This window comes from Monodelphis domestica, chromosome 3 (genome assembly GCF_027887165.1).
Source record: "Monodelphis domestica isolate mMonDom1 chromosome 3, mMonDom1.pri, whole genome shotgun sequence".
Lineage (NCBI taxonomy): Eukaryota > Metazoa > Chordata > Mammalia > Didelphimorphia > Didelphidae > Monodelphis > Monodelphis domestica.
The window spans coordinates 136,991,401-137,014,453 of record NC_077229.1 but is presented as its reverse complement, the minus strand read 5'-3'; the positions used below and the strand labels follow the sequence as shown (position 1 = coordinate 137,014,453).

At 35.3% G+C, this 23,053-nt stretch overlaps 1 protein-coding gene across 2 annotated transcripts in view; it reads right to left on the bottom strand.

Annotated features, from left to right (window-relative positions):
• The window catches only part of TMEM65 (transmembrane protein 65), a 59,957-nt gene that overhangs the window by 24,136 nt on the left and 12,768 nt on the right, over nt 1–23,053 (bottom strand). The window contains exons 2-3 of one of the 2 annotated variants that reach the window (XM_007488295.3): nt 17,718–17,798; nt 1,319–1,363 (exon numbers count right to left, since the gene is read on the bottom strand). In XM_007488295.3, coding sequence (XP_007488357.2) covers nt 1,319–1,363; nt 17,718–17,798 — 126 coding nt within the window. The remainder of the gene's footprint in view (nt 1–1,318; nt 1,364–17,717; nt 17,799–23,053) is intronic. The other variant, XM_003340666.4, reaches the window with a different exon arrangement.

The following is a 23,053-nucleotide window of genomic DNA, read 5'->3' as shown; positions in this document are numbered from 1 at the left end:
GGTCAAAGACTGTCTTTTGTCTCTAGCCCTTAGCACAGTGCCTGGCACATAGTAGGCACTTAAAAAATGCTTATTTATTAACAGACTGAAGTAACACCTGTACTATTCTTTGAAGGAAACTAATATTCTACTAGACAAAGGTGAGAAAGGAGAATGGTCCAGGCAAAGAGAACAGCCTATGCAAAAGACCAGAGTTGAAAGATGGAATGTCTATATTACGAAGTATTGCACTCCATTAACTCTTTAATTTAGCCTAGTAAGTCATAAGGACTGCTCATATACCCTTTAGGAAAATAACCATTCAATAATTGTTAAGATTAAAATTTTTGGGGGAGGAGACTGAAGGCAATTAGAAATTAGTTTCTCTCCACAAGGAGTATGATATTTTTAGAGGTTTATTAAAGGTTGAGAATTTAAGAAAAATACAAGAAAAGGCACATGCCAGGTGGGCCATGAGGCCCACCCAAATTTCACTCACATCATGAGACGGGTCTGTTTGCCAGCGGAGATAGGAAGAAAAGGGAGCCTGCCATGGGCAGAGACCCTTTAAATAATGATTTGCTCTCAGCCCAGGTGAGAATTCAGTGAGATTACAGAGCATTCTGGGGAAGTGGAGCAAGGACTCTGGGGATTGAAGTCCTGGATTCAAGTCTCCATTTTTTACATAATCTAGCCATAACTATTATTCTATCAACATTCAATATATAACTCAAAATTTTAACCCTTTCAAATTATCAAAAGTTAAATAAGCCTCTTTTCCTTTGACTATAAGTCAAAGGTTTAGTTTTAAATCCCAGTTCCAATCTTCCTAAAACTTCAATATTTTCCAGACAATATATACTTGAGACACAAGTTTGTGCAGAAAGGCTTTTTCTAGTGTTCTCAGCTCACTCTAACCCTTACTCTTTACTCTTTACTCTTCCCAATGCTTGGAGAAAGCATTTCCCACCAGAGAACAATCTAACCTATAGTCCATATGTTCAAGTCTTATGATTCCTAACTCATTAAAAGATGAGCCTATTAACCAAAAGAGCATATAAATGTTTTTTCTTAAGGAATTGAAAAATTCAACCATCAAAACAGCTTTTTCCCTTCTAAAGGATTTATTATACTTACAGTATTTTAAATTCAATTTGTCAATAAGATATTTCATAATACTAATATTTCTTAACAAGGTCTTTGTATATCAGTATAATAACCACATATGCCACTATGACACACATAATATATATTTAATGCACCAAAACCCTTTCTTGTACTGAAGAATAAAACCATTAAACTGCAAAAGATATATATTCAACATTTATACAACTATTACCATATCTCAGCTGTGCCGGGTTAGGTGGTGGAGCTTCCAATTTCTCTATGGAGAAAAAAAAGCATATGATGCAATTAATTACTATTTCATATATCTCTGATTTCAATACTGTATGAAACATTTTATTTTTAATAGCTGGAATTTTCAAAAGAGGAAAAATCTTAATTTACTCACACTACATTTTAGTCATTTATATATATTTAAAGACAATTATTATTAGGAGAAGGAAAATGATCATTCAGAGCTAATAAATAAGAATAATCCAGGATCTACTACGTTTTATGACCTTCAGCCAATTATTGAGGTCACTCACAATTTGAGGAAGCTGTGTGCATCAATTAGTATCAGACATACCATAAATGATTTATTCACAATTATATCAAATCTGATTAAATTAAGGATTCACAAAATTCATCTCTACATTAAACGTTATCCTTGGGGGCAGCTAGGTGGCTCAGTGGATTGAGAGCCAGGTCTAGAGACAGGAGGTCCTAGGTTCAAATCTGACTTCAGACACTTCCTAGCAGTGTGAACCTGGGCAAGTCACTTTTAACCCCCATTGCCTAGCCCTTACTGCTCTTCTGCCTTAGATCCATATTGATTTTAATACAGAAGGGAAGGGTTTAAGAAAGTTATCCTGCAATTTTTCATAAATTCCTAAAAAATACAGCATGGAAAAAGAAAACACATCTTTGAGATAACCTTAGGAACAGCCATGGAATATATTTAAAATAATTTGTAACATCCCTAGATTTATGCTCTATGCCTTAATCTTTTTTTTCATAGATGAAATAAAAAAGAATTAGTTTATTATTAACAAGGGACAAAATAGTTTTATTCAAAGAGCTAAGTTGTCAAAGTCAAAAAGCTGCAAGTGCTATAACTAAGATTTCTAATAATAGCAAATATACTAGTTTGTAATAAAATTATACAAAATTACTTTTAGTAAAAGCTGAAAAAAATGTTTAAAATACTATCAATTATAAAAACTACATAATTACTCTATGAGCAAAGCAGCAACCTGTCTACTCTGAAAGTAATAATATCACCAGTTATAAGATAAAAATAAACTGTTACACAGTAACTAATGCCTCCAACAAAAAGAATGAGCTTAGAACAAACATGGAAGAACTGTTAGGATTCATTTTCTTTTAAAGATTTAACTTTGCTTTAAAGTTAATTATTACAAAAAAATGAAAAACATAAACAGAAAAATATTAGTTGAGCCAATAAGAATTCAAGTGAAAATTAAAACAAGATGGATCTATAATCCAAGATTAAAAGGAAACAATATAGCATTTATTTGTGACTTCATACATCAATAAGAATATCATCAAACCATTTAAAAATAGGCACAAAAAAATTCACCATTAGTCAAGTTGATATCAAATTAGTTGGAAAATAAACCAGGAATATAATTTTTAATGTTAGAAATATAGGGGACATCATAGAAACTGGACATACTAGTCTTTATTCTTCTTCCCTACAGGTTCTCTTCTCCCAGTACACCACAACCTATTTTCAAGACATGCAAATATATTTCTTCTGATATGTTTTTCGAAATATAATCTACCCGTGTAGTCCATATATTTTTTCTGGTGAAATAAACATGCAAAACAAAGGTTACATACCAGCACTATCTGTTAGTTGCATTACTCTCATCATCACCACAGTTCTGACACTGTGAGGAGAGGTCCTTGTCAGTTGACTGGAACTTCTTGGAATACCTAAAATTCAATAAGCACGACCTTCCCAATGGCATGAAAATATATGGAACCCTTGCTTCCATCTCTTCAAACTGCCTGAATACTGAACAAATATATTAACATGTTCTATACCATGTGAAAAGAAAAGGTGTAAGGGACAGGTTTATGAATAAATGTGTAGTAGTAAAGAGAAAATGTCAAGTACTCTAATAATTATTCTTCTTTCCTTCTACACATAAAGATCTAAAAAATAAAGGCAATGAGAAAATCAAAGTTATGGAGGGAGAAAAGAAATATTGCAAGGAAGATAGAGCAAAGGAGAACTGATATATAGATGAAACAGAAGAATTGACAAATAGATGAAACAAATCCATGATTAGAATAGATTCTCTTGTCTAAAAGACTTGCTGATAGTAAGAAAGTAAAATAATGAATTCTAATTAAGTGAAAGAAATTTAGTTAGAATAAATTCATAGATACTTCAAGGGTTTATGGATTTAATCAATGTGGGTCCTCCCTCCAACTGCAAAACTGCTAAGATATAGTAGGTCTTTGAGACCAAAAGATTAAATATCCTGTGCAAAGTCTCTCCACTGACATGTTCAAGAAGCCTTTCTGTTTGATACTCTACCAGAGTTTGTACTCTGTAGGCACAGCCTTCAAGAACTAAACTTATCTCCAAGTCCAATGAGGCATTAAAGTAAGATATTAGGGATGTATCCATACATACTTTTTTAATTTATATTGTAATTTTCGAACATTTGAATGCTCCTGGGTTTTATTTTTACCAAGAGAGAAAAAAACTCTTCAGAATATTTGACTTAATTTGTAGTTTATAACCAACCTTAACAGAGTTTACCTTCCATTTCAAAAAGTTGAAAACAAATAACTTATGACAGAAATGTGTTACTTAGAGATTAAACATGTACTAGAATATTATACCAAATCCTAAAGATAGATTGATGTGACCTACACTGAAAGAGATCTAAGAAAAACTAGGGTTATTTTTTTAAACTAGGAGTATAGAAGATATTGAACAATAGAAAATATTGAACAATGAAATATATATATATATATTTACACATATATATGGGGTCCCTATTATCATATATGTGTGTGTATATATATATATACATATATATATATATATCCTCACCCATTACAACCTGAAGAATATTCATTAACCCTCACCTTTGTTTTCTAAAATGCAGATTTATCTCTAGTAATCAGTGGCAGAACCTCATATGTTTATTTTCAGAGAGAGAGAAAAGAGAGAGAGAAATAAGGAATATGATATGTAAATGACTCAAAACTAATGATTTCTTTTCTTTCAAGTTTCTTCTCCAGAATCTGGTCCAAGAGAAGAAGACTCAGGCAATTAAAAGAGATCATTACTTAAATCTTCCTATTCAATTAGATTTAAGAGGTATATATAGAGTGCCTACCATTGGCCAGGTAAGGTGCTACAAAGATGAAAACAAAATAGTCCCACCCCTCAAGAAGCTTACATTCACCTGGGGAGTGGATAGGAGGGAGGGAGGAGGGAGAGGATGAAATGAAGTACACTCAGAGAGGAAGAACAAAAATCCAAAGAAGGTGAGAAAAAGACAAAGATAAGGTGAGAAGCTGCCAGGCCAAGTTAGAGAAACAAATATTTAGGAGCTGTTCTCTATGCCAACTTCATTCAAAGGCATATGGCTTCAATTTAAGCCCCTACATGCCCCAGCAAAACAGTATTTTCTGCTTAAATAAGCTTTTTTTCGCTGGCAGCTCAGTTGCTGTTCCAAAGAAGAAAAGGAACTACATAATAGATAAAAGGAGAGGGGAAAAAAGATTTCATAAAAATATATTTCTTATTTTATTCTCCAAATAAGGAGGTACATAGAAAAAATTTACAGGTAATTAAATAACAATGTCCCACTAGAACTATATTATATTCAAAATGAATCTTTTGGGGGGCAGATTTGTGGTTTCATTAGCATATGGAATTCCAGGTGTGGAAATTCCCTCTACTGATGCACGCCAATGTGAAATTAACATTAGAAATAAAGAGTTGATCATCTATTTCAAAGACACACTTTATTAAATAATACTCTGTGTTCAATAGAGATAAGTAAGTAATAAGGTACAAGAAAGAAGCACAAGATTTGGAATCACAATCTCAGCTCTGCTATTTACTACCAACTATGAGGCTTTGACCAAATCACTTCGGCCTCAGTTTTATTATCTGTAAAATAAAAAGGTTGGCCTAAATGACTTCTAAGTTCTCCTTCAATCGGTTGAAGGGTAACTCAAAAGGGTAGCTAACCCAAAGCCTTTTCAAATTCTGGAATGTCTTTGGCAATACCTCTGACATATATTCAGACACCCTTTGCTTAGGCCATTAGAGTGATAGATCCGGAGCCAAGAAAATTTAAACTCAAATCTTGCCTCAGAGACATACTACTTAAGTCACTAACCTCTCACAGCCTTAGTTTTCTCTTCCACAAAATGCTGTTAATAATTACACTTACCTCCCAAGGTTGTTATAAAGATAAAATGGTATAAACATATCTAAAGCACTTTGAAAACCTCATGAAGCTATACAAATGCTACCTATTTAGTAAGTAATAGTAGTAGTGGTAAATACAAATACCTAGACTTGACTGGTAGCTCTTTTACCAACTAAATGGTTTACTTTAGAGTTACTATTTCTCACAGCCTCAATTTTCTTCCCTCTAAAACAAGACTATTACTTAAACCAGTCAAATCACTATTATTAGATAGCCAAAGTGCTTTGAAACTGGATAACACCATGTAAAATATGAGTAACTATCCCAACAATGGGAATTTCATTCTTTTGATGGAATGCTACTACACCATAAGAAATGATGGGCCAATATTTGAAAAATAACTTGTAATATTCACCTCCAGAGAGAGAAAGAAATGATAAATAAGAATATGAAAGACACACTATATATCTTTTGCCAGGTGAAGCCTTCTATGGTGCAGGAAAGGGAAGGAAGGGCTGAGATATCTGGAAACAAATTCTACTTAAAAAATAAATAAAAACAATGAATCAATAAAATGATGGGGTTGGACTAGACTAGCTTTAGTAAACCTTTTCTAAATTTGAGTGCCCAGAGGGCAAATTCAAGATGTCTGTGAGCCCCCATTACCACCAGAGAGCTGAAGGAGGAAGTGCTTGCTTTCAGGAAGGACAGCGGAGTGGGGCATGAAAAAATGTCCTCCAGTACCAGGAAGAGGGGAAACAGTGGGGAAAGGAGCAGCTCCCCAAGTGCAAACTACTTCTTCACCAGTGCTATACTAGACCTACCAGCCATCCTTCCAACTTTATTTGAGATTATTATTCTTTTTGTACTCTATATCCTTTCCAAATTGAAAATTAAGTCGTTTCCAAAATTCATATCATTCCCTTTTATACATTCCAATATGTCCTTGGTGCCTAAAAAAATACTCCTTTCTTATTTTGCCTTTTAGATTATCTCACTTTATCTTAAGGCTCAACTAGTCTTAAAGGCTTAGCTTAAAAAGGATTGCCATGCCCAGGAAATCTATCCTGATCCTTTAACTGAATGTGTTCTCTTCTCAAATTTAAAGCATTTTGTCAAGATCTCTTCATTAGACTCCATTACATACAATCTGGCACAATTATTCCATATACCAAACAATCCCCTCCCAATGCCTCACAATAGAATGTAAGCAATCAGAGGGCAGTGACAAAAAATTTTTTGTGTGTCCATAGGACCTAGAATAGTATCTTGGGCATAGCAGGGATGTAATCAAAGATTTTTAACTGAATTTAATTTCCTCACCTGGAGAGAAGAAATCAATGAAAAGTTTGGGAAACAGAAAATAAATATGTCAGGGAAGCAAGATTAAGTGAGTGCTAGAGAAAAACTATCTGAACACATCTACTGGAATACGTTCTCTTTCTACCTAGACAGCAAGAAGGCACAATAATGGGTCTCAAATAAAGAATAACTGGGTTAAATATGGCCTTAGACACCTAACTGCTATGTGACCCTGGCAAACCATATAACCTCTATTCGTATCAGTTTCCTCAACTGTAAAATGGAGATAATAACAGAACCTACCTCCTAGGGTTGTTGTGAAGCTCAAATAAAATATTTGTAAAGTACATAGACAGTACCTGGCACACAGTATATGCTTTAAAACACTTGTTCTCTTTCTTTTTCCCTCACTAAAACAAGATGGGTTTAGAATTTCTCAACTTGTCTTCATTATAGTTTCATCCTTAAATAGGTAGGGAAAGAGAAAAGGAACTGATACTCTGTACAGGATTTTGATCAATAAAGAGGAACTGACTGATGAGGAAGGAAATAATATGAACCCTGGAAGCAAGTCACTACTCCATCATGAGTTGATGATGAAGAAAATCTGTGTATAATCTGACATATCAAAGTTCAGATTTCAAAAAGATCCATGTAAAGGACAGGTAGAATCCAATGCACTAACATTGGAGTGAATAGCTATCCAAGAGATCTGGTTAAGAATGAAAGCCTGAATAAACAAGAAAAAAAAAAACATTTCAATGAGGAAGTCATTACCTCCTATTTTTTTTGTAGAGGTCATTTTATGTAGAGGTCATTACCTCTACATAAAGAGAATTATGTGACTTCACTGTAAATTTATTAACCAACATACAAAGACATGTATGGGGAAGCTAGGTGGTTTAGTGGGTACAGAGTCAAGTTTGGAGGTCCCAGGTTCACATCTGGCTTCAGATACCTCCTACCTGTGTGACCCTGGGCAAGTCACATAACCCCCAATTGCCTAGCTCTTACCACTTTTCTGAAAGACTCATGGCGGATTATTATCCACTTCTAGAGAAAGAACTGTTGAACTGGATGGATGCAGATCAAAGCATACTATCTTTCACATCAATGTATTTACAGTTTTATTTTGGGATTTGGTTTTTGTATGAGCATGCTTATAACAATGACCAATATGGAAGTGTTTTGCATGATAATACATTTATTATCCAAATTAAATTGCTTATCTTAAAGTGGGGGGAGGAAAGAAAATGGAAAATTGTGGAAAACATTTGTTTTATTTTTATAAACATTTTAAGATATCTCAACAGTGTATTTTAGAGACCAAGGATTAATTCAATTCCATTATTCAGCTGATAGCTACATACTGTTATCAGACCACAAGGTTAGTGAGCTAACAAGATTACAAGGTCTAGACATATATTAAAAGATACTATTTTACCCTCCCTAAAATAAAACCAAAGTAAACTACAATGATTACTAATTCTTGCTTGAATTGTCTATAGTATCACAGTATTGATTATACTTAGAAGGGAAAAGAAACCTAAACTTCCCCTTAAACAGCAAATTCATGCCATACATTTTTTAAAAAGTGATTTAACAAAAATAAAGAGAACACATCTGAAAATATTCAGAGGGAATGAAGACATCAAGTATTTTCTCGCAATGCCTTATACAAAGATATTTCAACATATGTTGAAAATTATTACAAGTAATTGAGAAAATAAAATATCTTGGAATTTTAAAAAAAATCAAGAAACAAAGCAAAAGAACCCTCAGTGGTCAATCGACAAATGCTTATTAAACATACCTCCTGTATGCAAGAACTATACCATATCCTTGAAGAAAGATAAAATCAGTACTGTTTTCTAGGAGTTCACAGACTAATAGAGACAACATGAAAACAACTATGTATAAACAAGTTATAGAGGTAGAACCAACAGAGAGCTTGAAAAATGAATACATGAATAGGAAAGAAGAGATGGAAGCCACTAATGTTAAGGGGGACTAACCCTAAAACTCAGAATCAAGAGTAACAACTAGGTTCTAAGTTAAGGTGCCTGTGAAGGTGGTGGGGACACTCTCTATATCATCAGGGAAATTATGAAGGGGGAAAAGCTTTAAGTGAAAAAACAAAACAAGTTCAATTTTGGAGAAGCTAACTTGAAGATGTCTATGAAAACCAAATGTCCAAAACGCAGGTGGAAATAGGAGACTGGGAGTTAGCAAAGGAGTCAAGTGGACAAATATACCTGAAAATCAAAGAGATGATAGTTGAAACCACTGGAGCTGAAGAGATAAACCAAGTAAAATGGTATAGAGGGAGAAGAGAAGAGAGCACAGAACAAAGTTTAGGGGAATACTGTTGCAATGGGAAGTAAAGCTTATTGCAAAGTGATTGACAGAGGCATGAGACCAGAATCTTTCCAGAGCTCAGTTGAATTAGAATTCCTGAGAGAGACAGTTGAAGAACTGCCACTTTGGAAGCTGCAAGGTGAAGAAGGTATGGCTAAGAGATCCTTCACATCCATCTATCAACAACTGGCCTCTGAGGATTTCACCTGTGGTGAAAGGGTATATCCAGTCATCCTGCTGAACAGCCTGACTGGAGGAAAATCTCTACCTTGCTGGGAACATTTGTTGGACATCATCTGGGACTTCTGAACTCTGATTCACCAAGGACTCTTTATTTGGTTGTAAGATACTGGTACCCTGTTGGACCCAAACTTAGGAAACAGAAATTTAGATGAAGTATAGTTATTAGTGGGTTTAATATCTGTGATAAGTATTAGAGATTACCTTTTCCCTTCTTCCCATCCTAAACCCCTCATCCCTTTATCTGTTAATAAATCAGATATTATTTATATGTACTTCCCTTGTGTTTGACCCTTCCCCATCCTAAAGTATTTACTTCAATACTCACAGTTAAAAATTGTGACCACAGTTAAAAATCCAGCAAGAGACTGAGAAGGAATAGTCATACAAGTAGAAAAAGGAAAAAAAAAGTTTCAGTAAAACAAAGAGAAAAGAGTATTAAGAAGAGGCTGAGGAAAAAAGTTAAGGCCAAAGATTGAGAAAAAGTCATTAGATTTGTTGTATTAAAGAGATCACTGAAACTTTGGAAAGAGTAGGTTCAATTGAGTGATGAGGTGTTAGAAATGAGACTACACAGGGTTAAGGGGAGGAAATGAAAGGAAGTGGAAGCATCCGTTGTAGATAGCCTTTTCTACAAGTTTAGTCAAAGAAGCAAGAAAAGATATAGGAAGATAGTTATCAGTGACAGATAGATCAAGTGAGGGTTTTTTGAGGGAGATATGGGCATGTTTGTAGGCAATAGGGAAGCAGCCAATAGCCAGGGAGAGACTAAAGATAAGTGAGAATGAGGTAAATAGGGCAACTTACTGGAGGAAACAGTATAGAATGGTATCACTTACGTAGGTATAGATGGGTTTGCCTTGGCAATGGGAATGGTCACCTTTTCCTGTGAGATAGAAGTGAAGGAGGTGAAACTGGCACAAAGTAGCTAATTGATAAGAGATGAGGAAAAGAAAAAGGTGAACTAATAGCAAAAGGTCTCCATTTCTTTTCAGTGAAATATGAGGCCAGGGTCTCAAGCTAACAGTGTTTAGGGAATCATGGAAGATTTTAGAAGGGTATGAAAACTTAAGAGTCATTGTGGTGAACAGGATATTGTGAGTCAGAGAAGTGTAAAAGGATTTCCTTCTTCAGTGAAGGCCCAATGGAGATAATGTAACATTAATTTGTAATAAATCCAGTCAGTAGTTTCATGATTTTCTACAGCTTCACTCAGAAGCACATATGTAGAAGTAACGGCAGTAAGTAGGTGATGAAAGTAATTCAGGACAGAGGCTTAATATGGCAGGAGAGATAAAAGGAATTGTCCTTTTGAGAGGACAAGCTAGAACTGAACTAGTTCACCAAAGGGTCAAGATAGACAACTGAGGAAAATGCAGACCCTGAAGTGAAGGGTAGAGAGGGTTAGAGGTCCATAGCTACATTGAGGTATAACAAATTCTCACATTAGCTATGTTCAAAAATGTCTTGTCTCATTCTACATTTTAAGTTGATCACTTCTCTACCAAGAGGTATATGCCACATTGGGGGTGTGTGTGTGTGTGTGTGTGTGTGTGTGTGTGTGTGTGTGTGTGTGTGTGTGTGTGTATTTTATCTTCATTCTTTTGGATTGCCACTTTAACATTAAGTTGATCAGTTCCAAGATCTTTTAAGATATTTTCACATGAAAAATGCTCCAAATCACTAATTAAATACCAAAAAAAAGCAACTATCAAGTTCTCTCATACCTATTAGAATAGCAAAGATGAAAAAAAGAAAACAGTTGCACTGGTTTAGCTGCTCTGGAAAGCAATTTGGAACCAAACTATGCGTAATCTTTGACCCAACTATACATAGCACCATAACAAAAGGATCTTTAAAAGATAAGAAAAAACACATTACTAAAACACAAATCAAGAGGTATAGCTGAAATGGAATTACAAATAAAAACATGGACATGCAAAAGTAGCTCTACAATAGTTTTAACAAATAGAAATGAATGTGGCAAAAAAATGCAAAGGAAAAAAACTTTAAAAGGCAGAAAAGTAATTTTTAAAAAGAAACCAATACCCTCTCAAAAATAAATTTAAAATATAGTAAATGTTAGTGAAAATATTTCTCCAAGTTTGTTTTAGAAATTTTAAACAAATATTCTGGCATCTCATTATCTGCATGCATTCTAATCTCATTATAAATTAGCAAGCAATCTCACACTGCAGAAACTTCTTTATTACTACCTATGCTGGCAAATGTTGAATTCCTCACAGGTGGCTTACACATGAGGGTTTAGTGAATGGGAGCAAAAACAATCCCTACTTCTTGGGGGAAAAAAATTGGCATACCATCTAAAGAAGTATAAAACAAAAAGCTAGAGAGTTTAGGTGGTCAGTAACCTAAGTTTCCCTGTGGTACCAAAATCCAAGAACTTAATTAGAACCACAGATCTATGTGAAGAAGCAAAATTTATACCAGGAGACAAACCTAATGGGATCTTTGAGTAAGCTGGTTGCAACCTAGGTACCTAGATTAGTGACCAAAGGACCCATATATCCGCTCGATATCATTCCAAACCTCTGCTCCTATTTTTATAAGAAATATTCATCTGCTTTAGATCACCAACATAATCTGAGAGGCAAGGGAGCAGAGGAAGGGGGTGAACATAGTAGATGCTTAATAAACGATTGCTGAATGAAAGAGCCACAAGAATATTGTTTGCTACACCTAGTCTCCTCAAGTGGGGGGAGGGGGGTTGTAAGTTGGCAGCAGTGTGTACTCCCACTCTATGCTGACTTTTCAGTGAAGACATGGGTCCACAGAGTGGTGAGCTCCAAAAGTAACCAAAACTTGTGAGGCCATTATACTATTCCTAGTTGGGAAAAGGTGTGGCATGGGATATGGAAAAGAGACAGCTCTTAATAATTAGGTGGCATTGATAGAGCTCACAGTAACTGATAAATTATCATCTTATTCAAATTCAAACTCCTACTCCATTAAGAACATATTAAACAACCAGGAAAACATTGTACAACACAGAGACTGATACACTGTGGTACAATCAAAGGTAATAGACTTCTCCATTAGTGTCAATGCAGTGTCCCTGAACAATCTGCAGGGATCTAGGAGAAAAACACTATCCACAAGCAGAGGACAAACTGTGGGAGTAAAAACACTGATGAAAAGCAACTGCTTGACTTCAGGGGTGGAGGGGAAGTGACTGAGGAGAGACTCTAGATGAACATTCTAGTGCAAATACCAATAACATGGAAATGGGTTCGAGTCAAGAACACATGTGATACCCAGTGAAATCGCGAGTAGGCTATGGGAGAGGTGGGGGGGGGGGGGAGAAAAGAAAATGATCTGTTTCCAATGAATACTGTTTGGAAATGACCAAATAAAATAAAAATAAAATAAAAAAATAACAAAAAATATTAAACAAAAATCAAAATTAAATAGAGGGAGCAGAGCTGAGGATTGTGTCCAATTTTATAATAGGAAAAAACATTCAAACATACTTTTTACATGATTCTTCCTAAAATAAATCAGATATTTATATTTTTATGTATACATATAAATATAAATATATAGTTCTTGGGGTTGAGAAATAGGGATATTTGGTTGTTCTGGGTGCATGAGAAGAGTAGTACCATGAGTAAGAAAGGGAAAAAAACATAATTTGACTAAAAGGAATAAGAGATGAGATGGAGACAAGGAGAAGAAATTAATTGCTCTTATAATCTTAAGAACGAAGCTAGGAAACTAAAATAGTAATAGTTCAAAACTTTTTAAAAACTTAATATATTAACATCACATTATGCTAAAAATTAAGATACCGATTTTTTTTAACCCTTACCTTCTGCCCTAGAATCAATACTGTGCATTGGTTTAAAGGCTTCAGAAGAGCAGTAAACACTAGGCAGTTGGAGTTAAATGATTTGCCCAGAGTCTGTAGAAAAATAGACTCGAACTCTGGACTTCAATCTCCAGAAGCCCTTGCTCCACTTCCCCAGAATGCTTTGAATTCTCTCGGGGCGAGATGGAGAAGGGATTTAAGCTGATTGCAAAGGCTTTTGTGTCTCTCTTTTTGGACTTCCATTTTGGGAGGAGAGGCATCTCTTCCATGATGTGAGGTTATCTTGTCTAGGCCTCTGGCCTAGGCACGTGTTTTTTCTTATCCTGTATTTTCTTTAATCCTTAACTTTAATAAACCTCATAAAATATAATACTCCTTGCAGAGAGAAACTAATTTCTACCTGCCTCAGTCTCCCCTAAATTTTAATCTTTACAAGTTACACAGTTAGGAAAGATCTGAGGCTAGATTTGAACCCAGACTGAACTCCTGTCCTTAGGCCTTGCTCTCAATCCACTGAGCCACCTCACTGCCAAATGGTATTAAGTTTAGGAGTTTTTCTTCTCTTCTCAAAAAGGAATTGATCACCCTTTAATTACACATCATCTGGTAACTGGGAAGCTTCCTTAGGTACCAGCAACTGGTCCAGAAGATGAAAGCACAATTCATTTATGTAATGTCTTAAGTGATAAAACCCTCTGTACTCTGTATCTGCTTCTCTGACTGGTTTCATCTCCAATAAACAAGATTCCCTTTACAGATTAAGCCTTAAATGACACCAATTCAGCTGAAGGTTGGCATTCTAATCTCCTCCCAATGCTCTCCTTTTTAGAGGACAGAAATTGGACTTTTCAGCTTACTCCAATCTGGATTTGCTACTCTTATCTAGTTTCAACTCCACTGAACATGGTGCCTCCAATGCCCCTTCTCTGGGAACCCTCCAGTCTTTCCCTCTTACCATCCCCCCATCCTGCCTTCTTGCTTCATTTTTGTGTTATCTCCCCAAAATCATGAGTAATTATGGGCAAAGGCTTTTTTTTTATTATATCCCTAGAGTTTAGCACAGTGCCTAGCATGTATCCTTAATAAATGTTTATTGGATTAGATTGGACAATCCACATTCCAAAACAACACCATCTAGGCACAAAATTTAAAGGAAATACCCCCACTGTCCTTTCTCTGAGTACCTCCTGTGGTCTTTCTGTCATCCCTCCCACCTCATTTTGTGAGTTGAACTGCTATATAAACAGGAAAATGCAAAGTTCAAGATTCAAATTTTTCTAGCATGTTTTGTTTTGCTTAAACTATATAGGGATCTCAACAATTGCTAGAATAAGTGTATAAATCAAAGGATTCTTCTAAACTATTATTTATGTATAGCTATATATTGTAAAGCTTTGTTATTATTTTGTAAACCGAAAAAACTGTAATCTTCTGTAAACAATAAAAATTCTTACAATTTGACTCCAAAGAAATAAAAAATTTAATCACAGAACAATCCAAACACCCTTAAGAGTCATTTGCACTTAAAATATAACTATTTCCTGCTTAATTTATATATTATCATAAAAATTAGTGTTAAATTAGAATAGGAAAGTCATAGTATATTTTATGCAAAAATTAAACAGATTTTTAAGAAATGTAATATGGCTTATGTATCTCTATTTTTGCAAATAGACTTTATCTTTTCACTATTGAAAAATCCTTAGAAACCCTGTATAGTTTTTTTCTTTTGTTTTTTTAACCTAGGCCTAACTTCTCCTGACCTACAATTTCTTAAAATCATTAGGTGATGTAATATAAAGTCAAAACAAGTCCTCAACAGCTTGTATTTTATCAGGCCAACAACATACAGACAAAATGAACAGAAAAGCATCTCTCTTTTGCAGGGGGAAACACTAGTTACATGGGAAGGAGAGAAATCAGGCAAGCGCTTATGTAGCAGGTTACAACTAAACTGAGTTTGAGAGAAACTAAAGGGCTGATTCTAAGAGTTGGAGGAAAGTAAGGGGATAAATTCAGGCACTGATGATAGATAACTTGTTCAAAAGTGAGAAGGAATGTTATCTCTTGAGAAAAATCAATTGGGCCAATCCAGCTGAACCAGAAAATGTGTAAAGGAGATTATATAATAAAAATGTAAAACCAGGTTGTAAAAGGCTTTACATACCAGACTACTATGATCTTTATATGATTCTAGAAATAGTCATACCTATGTTTTTTTAAGAATATTATTTTAGTTCCGATGTATTGATTGGATTTCGGAGGTAAGAAACAGATGAGAGGAAGACCAATTAGGAAGGTCACTGTAAAAATACAAGAAAGAGGAAATAAGGACCTGAACTAGGATCACCGTGGTACTGCATACTGCATGTGGGTGAAGGAGGGTGAAGAATCAAAGAAGCCTCCAAAGTTTCTGAACCTGAATAGTGGAAGGGTGGTGCTCAATATAAATGGGTAATTTTTAAAGGGAGGTGAGTTTGGTGTATTATAATGGAATACATTTGAAATATTAGATGTTGAGCTTTGGGTGCCTGCCCATTTAACAACTAGTTAAAAGTGTTCTCAAATAGAAACTCAAGAGACTAGGATTAGTCTGATAGATTTGGAAGTCATTTCCATAGAGAGGACTAATGAACTAGTCAGTGTCAATATATAAGATCTCACCAAGAAAGAGCTTAAAGAGAGAAAAGAGGGCACAAGATAAAGGTTTGAGGGATAACCATATTATAGAGAATGATGTGGATAATGATCTAACAAAGAAACTGAGGAAAGAAACTGAGGAAAGGTCATATGGATAGGAGAACCAAGACACTACTAGTATCTCAAAAATCCAGAGATACAGAATCCAGGAGGTAAGGGTGGTAAACAAATATTACAAAGAAATTAAAATGGATGAAGACTGAAAAAAAGTCCTCAGATTTGGCAATTAAGAAATCAACTAACTTTGAAGAGAACAATTTCAGTTGAAAATAAGCAAATTAATTTTTTTTAACTTAGAAAGAATCACATGAGAAAAAATGAAGAGTGAAATGAAGTAGAACCAGGAGTGTATTATATATATAGCTATGGATTTATTTGAAAAATAACTTGTCAATGTTCACCTCCAGAGATTGAACAGACATGGAAACATGAAAGAATCTATATATAAATACAGATATAGATATTGTTGCATGATGCCTTCTATTGTATGGGGCAGGGAAAGAGGGGCAGAATAAAATAAGTTTTGTAAAAATGGAAAAGAATTAGGTCAAATGCCAAACTCTAAAAGAGAGAGAGAAGAACTAAAAGTCAAGGAACATAGACAATTTTCTCTAGTGATCCTGGCTCTGAAAAGAGTCAATGGTTAGTGGCGTGAGGGAATAGGAAGGGGTAAAATGAAAAATTTTTTCATTTGCTTACTTAAAAGTAAGGAAATAAGCACAGTTTGCAGGCAGCTGCAGAGAAAGAAGTAGCATGTAGGAAGAACTTAAAAGATTAGCTGAAGGGATGATTATGGAAGCAGTCTAGCAGGAGATGGAAAGGAATGGTTTGGAGAAATGACAAAAAGAAAGGAGTAATATCAAAGAACGGAATAAAGGAGGAAAAAAATGGAAAAAGTAAAGGAGTTTTTAGAAGAAAAGAAAGCTCAAAGCAAATGGTCCCTACTTGGGTAGTGTAGTATAAAATTAGGTCCTGCTGAGAGAATATAGAGCTAGTATTACAGAGGTTTAAGAAAGAAAAAATTTAGGGTGAGGAATAGGAGAATCAATTAGGAAAGAATAAAAACCATATTAAAAAGTCCATCAGTCTTTTTCATATTAACAGGTTTTTGAGATGATATATCTGATATTTTAAAAATCCACTAGGAAAAAGTTACATATAGAAATTACATTTTCCATTTTAATCTCAATTTTACTTGTCCATTTTTTTTCCTTAAAGTACAGCTTTATTTTTAGGCCCTACATCCTTATTAAATTTACTTCAGGTTAGTTAAGTTTTTTAATGCAATTTGCTGACTATGCTGAATTAGTCCTTTTTGTTCATGAAATCACACTAATTATTTTTTTTTATAGCCTTAATTCTTTCAGGCTTTTTTGGCCCTCAATCACATTGGCAATAGGCATAAAAAAATTTCTTGATGCTATTTTTCATGAATGTTTCTCTTCCTAGATGTTTTGTTGTTTTTACAGTGCAAATATAGCTAATTTTTGTAGTTTTGAATATTTGCTTAGCTAAGTAGACTCTTTTAGATTATCAAAACATGCAACAGCAAACAGTAGGCTTTTCAATCATTCACAAAATATTAGATAATAAAATGAAAGCTCAATATAGACACATTATATTCAAAATCTAGAAAATCAAACAAACCAAAATGCAAACTTTTTCATAATCTCCAAAGCATTCTCTTCCAAAAAAGCACAAAGCCTTTGTCATACTGGTGTTTTGCATATGCAAACATCTGCCAGACTTAAATATTGAAAGATTTACTATACCGAAACTATCAGGGATTTCAGGTGATGTCTCCTGCTTCATTCGCTGAATAAGAGCAAGATCAGGTTTGGGATATCTGGATGCTAAAATATTTTCAAAATAAATAGTTTTATATGTTGCATGATAATGTTTGCCTTTACTATAAACTGCTATATATTTCTAGCAAAATAATAAATAACAATATATGTAATATAATACACCAAACACATTCAGAGAAAGAAATATTACCTTTTAAAAATTATGCCTATTTTTGTCCACATATTCCTAAGTGGGAAAAGGGAGAAAGGTGATACTTTTTCCACCTTAAAACAAAGACAAACTGTCTGACAAAGAGTGCCTGTCAAAAAGAGACACTTCCCCCCTCACAAGACCCAAGAACTGAATCCTGCTTTCAAGATAGTTTACATACATGTTTAACCAATGATATGGGGATCCAGAGATACAAACCGTTACCTCACCATGCCTTTATATAGTCTAGGCCTTGGGGTAGATGTTAAATTTAGATACAACAACAGATTCTGCCCTCATGGAGATCACAGTATAAGAAGGCATAAAAAACTGACAGATATAGCTATAATGTTATATTACATAATAAATGCTCTAGGTTAAAGTGCCATATAAAATCTCATGAACTAATTCAATAGACCAGTCATCCAATTGTACCTCATAGTCTAGACAATAGAAATTTTTGATCCATTTGGTTTTTTTCTGTATGAACTGTTACACTGACCTATTGAGGAGATTCAGTCTTTACTAACAAAGTCCAATACTGTTCTGGGACTTGATGCAATCAAGAAAATGTCATCTGCAAAAAGAAATATATAGTAGACCTCACCATTTATAGGGCATATAACTGACACTTGAATTCTGGGCAAAACATTCTTTTTTTTTTTTAATTCTTACCTTTCGTCTTGGAGTCAATACAGTGTATTGACTCCAAGGCAGAAGAGTGGTAAGGGCTAGGCAATGGGGGTCAAGTGACTTGCCCAGGGTCACACAGCTGGGAAGTGTCTGAGGCCAAAATTGAACCCAGGACCTCCTGTCTCTAGGCCTGGCTCTCAATCCACTAGGCTACCCAGCTGCCCCCTGGGCAAAACAGTCTTTACAACTGAAGTGATCACTTTAGGATAGCATGTAAATGATAGGTTCTTAAACCTTTGGTGTCATTGGACCTCTTTGGCAGTCTGGTGAAGCCTGTGCATCCCTTCTCAGAGTTTTTAAATGAATAAAATAAAACACATAGGATGATAAAGGAAACCAGATACAATGGAATACTAAAAATAGTAAGTTCACGGACTCCAGGCTGAGAACCCCTGATATAAATGATCAGGGAGTAGTTGAAGAGTTACCTCATCAAGGAATCTTATATATGACCTTAATATATGTAGAAGAGACTTGTTTTGTATAACCCCTACCTTCTGCCTTAGAATCAATACCAAATATAAGTTCTAAGACAGAAGAGGAATAAATAAGGGCTAGATAATTAGAATTAAGTGACTTGCACTTGGGGTAACAACCAGAAAGTATGTGAGGCAAAATTTGAACCCAGGACCTCACAACGCCAGGCCTGGGACCATCTACCATGCTAATTAGCTACCCCAAAAAACTGTTTTGAGAAAGGATTTAAGAGTGTATTTTTTTTAACTGAGCTAAACTAAACAAAAAAAAATCAAAATACAACACAATAGAACCATATGTTCACTCCACTTTTCAGCTAACCATACATCTGCAACACTGTAGAGTTCTACTAGGTCATTTGTCCATCACGTTCTTCCCTTCCCAAAATTTCATCAAGGTCAATATTTTATTAAGATTTTAAAAAATTGAGAAATTAGTGTATGTGACTTAGTAGTTTTATAATCTATCCCCTTTCCTGGAAAATAATAATAAACATGATTTTTTTTCTATTCCTTTACTATCCTTTGTACCCTGAAGTAATTCATTTAAAAAAAAAAAGTATCAGAACTGTATCTCTATGTGAGAAGTTAGGTAGCCCAGTAGATAGAATGCCATACCTGGAGTCAGGAAGACCCAAGTTCAAATCAAAACACTAGCTGTGTGATTCTGGGCAAGTTATTTAACCCTTTTTGTTTTAGTTTCCTCCTCTGTAAAATGAAATAGAGAAGAAAATGGCAAATTACTCTAGTATCTTTACCCAGAAAACCCCCAAATATGGCCACAAAGAGTCAGACTTGCCTGAAATGACTGAACAACAGTATCTCTAAGTGAAGGATGCCCACATTAATAAGATCAGAGATGCCTTGAATTACTGAGGAACCTTTAATAACCATTCCATCATTCTTCTTTTTGTATATGTGGACTAACCATAGGCCATGCCTAAAACATGTTATTTCCTTATCCCCATCTTTCAGAATCCTAAATCTCATCTTGGGTTCTAGCTCCTCCATTAAAACTTTCCTAATTACTACAGTTATTAGTCTTTCCCTCCTCAAATCATTTCATATTCATTTTTTACTTTTATGTTGTATCCTTTCAATTGAGAACTAAGATTGTTTCATTTTTATTTGTGTTTTTGTGTACCTAACTAATGCATGCATATGTCTTCCATATAACAGAAGCTTAATAAATGTTTTTTAACTGAAGGGAGGGTAGGAGGCAGGCAAGAAGAAAAGAAATGGGGAAGGTATCAAAAAAGAAATAGTATTTTTTGGTTCTGGGAATTCAACACGTGAAAATGTGGGAGTGAAGACAAACTAGGTAAGAGTGAGCAAAGACATGAAGACACAAATAAGTGCATTAACACATGTTCAAAGAATTAAAGAATTGTCAGAAATTATAGTGCATTCAGAGGAATACTATGGGGAAAGAGCTGGGGAGGTAGGTTGGCACCAGATTCTAAAGAGACTTGAATGCCAGGCAAAAAAATCTAGATTTTTCTTGATGGTAATATCACTAAAGATCTGTGAGCACAAAAATGACACAATCAGATAGATCTACAGATCTATGAATAAGGAAAATTTTTCTGACAATGGTGAAAAAGAAAAAATGACTATAAATATTGGGAGGAGGGGTTACTGAAGGAATTAACAGTTAGTAGGACCTTCCCTATAAGGAGGCTATTACAGTAGTCCAAGCAAATGGGATTGAGAGCCTATACTACAGGGCTACAAGTAGGTATAGACAGAAGGGGAACAGATGCAATAGATGTCAACAGTACTTGCTAACTGACTGGAAATGATCAATGAGAGAAAGTAAAAGAGACAAGGATAACCAAAGAATACTGAGAACTGCATTAGAGTTCTAAAAATACCAAAATATAAAAAAAGGCCGCTGCCTTATTGAAGGCAGTTTACTGAATGTTGAACAATGTTAAAATATATGAACTAAAGAGTTTGTGCTTTATTGGTATAAAAACCTTTTAAGAACCCAGCCTCTCCTTTACCCAGTGGATGAGGCATCATAGTAATACTTCTGGTGAAAGTTTAAACCAATACATATACATATATAATGAGTTCTTTTTATTTTAAAATGCCTCATCTAGAAATCTTAGTACACAAGAGCATACATACCCTCACTCATCTAAGGGAGAAAATATTTCCCAACAGGAGAAGCATACTTTATCAATTCCATAACATTTGTTTAAAAACAATTTAATAGGGCTAATAATGATAGCATTTATGTAGTTCTCTAAGGCAGGGGTCCCCAAACTGCGGCCCCCTGAGGCCATTTATCCGGCCCCCACTGCACTTCCACGTGAATCTTAAAACTACTCAGACTGTACTTTAGAAGATTTTGTCTAGGGGACAGCTGGGTGGCTCAGTGGATTGACAGCCAGGCCTAGAGACGGGAGGTCCTAGGTTCAAATCTGGCCTCAGACACTTCCCAGCTGTGTGACCCTGGGCAAGTCACTTGACCCCCATTGCCTAGCCCTTACCACTCTTCTGCCTTGGAGCCAATACACAGTATTGACTCCAAGATGGAAGGTAAGGGTTTAAAAAAAAAGAAGATTTTTGTCTAGCTATTCCCCATTTTTAACAATGGAGGTACTTGGTCAAGAATGTGTTGAGAACTTTTAAAATTACTCCACCCTACTCAGACAGTGCTTTGGGGGAAGATAAAGTTGCAAACTCCTGATTGAACCCCCAACTCATACTTATAGTAAAGTCAAAACCTTAAGCTAGGTGGTCTATTTTTAGATCTAATACAAAAGGATGCTAAGTACCTATAAAGGTTAATCACTAAAAGGTCAAGCAACTTACAAAGGGCAAGCTTAACAAAAGAGGTATGAAGTACTCAGAAGATATAATCTACCCAGAGAAGGTGAGAACTAAAGAGTGGTGAGAACTAAGAATGGGCAGTCCTGAGGAAAAGCATCTACTGTGATTGGTAGACATGAAAATTTGGGGGAGGTGACATAAGAGAAAAATCTCTTTAAAAGGAAGGGAAGGAACAAGTTCAGGGTTATTGAATTCAGTTACAATTTGAATTCAGTTTGGAGGTTAATTTCTGTTCGGAGTAGAAGAACCCAGCTTGAAGATGATCTTGTGGTGAGTGATAAAGACTGACTCGCTCTCCCTTAGGCTCAAACCTAGGCCATTTGGCCTAGGCCCTTCTCTCTCTCTCTCTCTCTCTCTCTCTCTCTCTCTCTCTGTGTGCTTCCCTTAATTCCTTCATTTATATTAATTAAAATCTCCATAAAACCCAACTGACTTGGGTATTTTCATATTTGGGAATTTTCCCATGGTGACCACTTATTTTAGATTTTAAATCAAGACACTAAAATTTATCTTTACAGTTTGGCTGAAACCTTTACAGTTTTTGGCATTCACAGTCTTAGAAACCACATTTTCCCAGTTACATCCAGAAGGGGCACCTCTTTCACTGGTGATCAGTGAGAGGAGTGCTGTATGTGGCGGTGATGCAAAGCGCATCGCTCACGTACAGTACTACTTCCGGTGATATATTCCGTTGCGCGGCACCTTGTTCTGAGAGTAACTGAAAGAGAACGAGGCTCCGCACAAAGGATTATGTGGCTGCACAATGGAAGATGTCAGCATGGCAATCTGGGGGAGGGGATTCTGCACTGTGTATACTGCTGCCTGGTATAGTGGTAGCAGTGATGGGCCTGTACAAGGTGTGACAGGCCCATCACAGCCATTGCTGCAGCCTCCACTATCCCAGACAGCAGTATACAGTGTCCACAGGCCCAGCACCACCTCCAGTGGTATCCAAAGGGATTTGCTCATAGTTTTGTTTTTTTTTTAATAATCCAGCCCTCCGACATTCTGAGGGACAGTGAATTGGCCCCCTGTGCAAAAAGTTTGGGGACCCCTGCTCTAAGGTTTGTATATTATCTCACTTAGTTCTTATAAAAAAT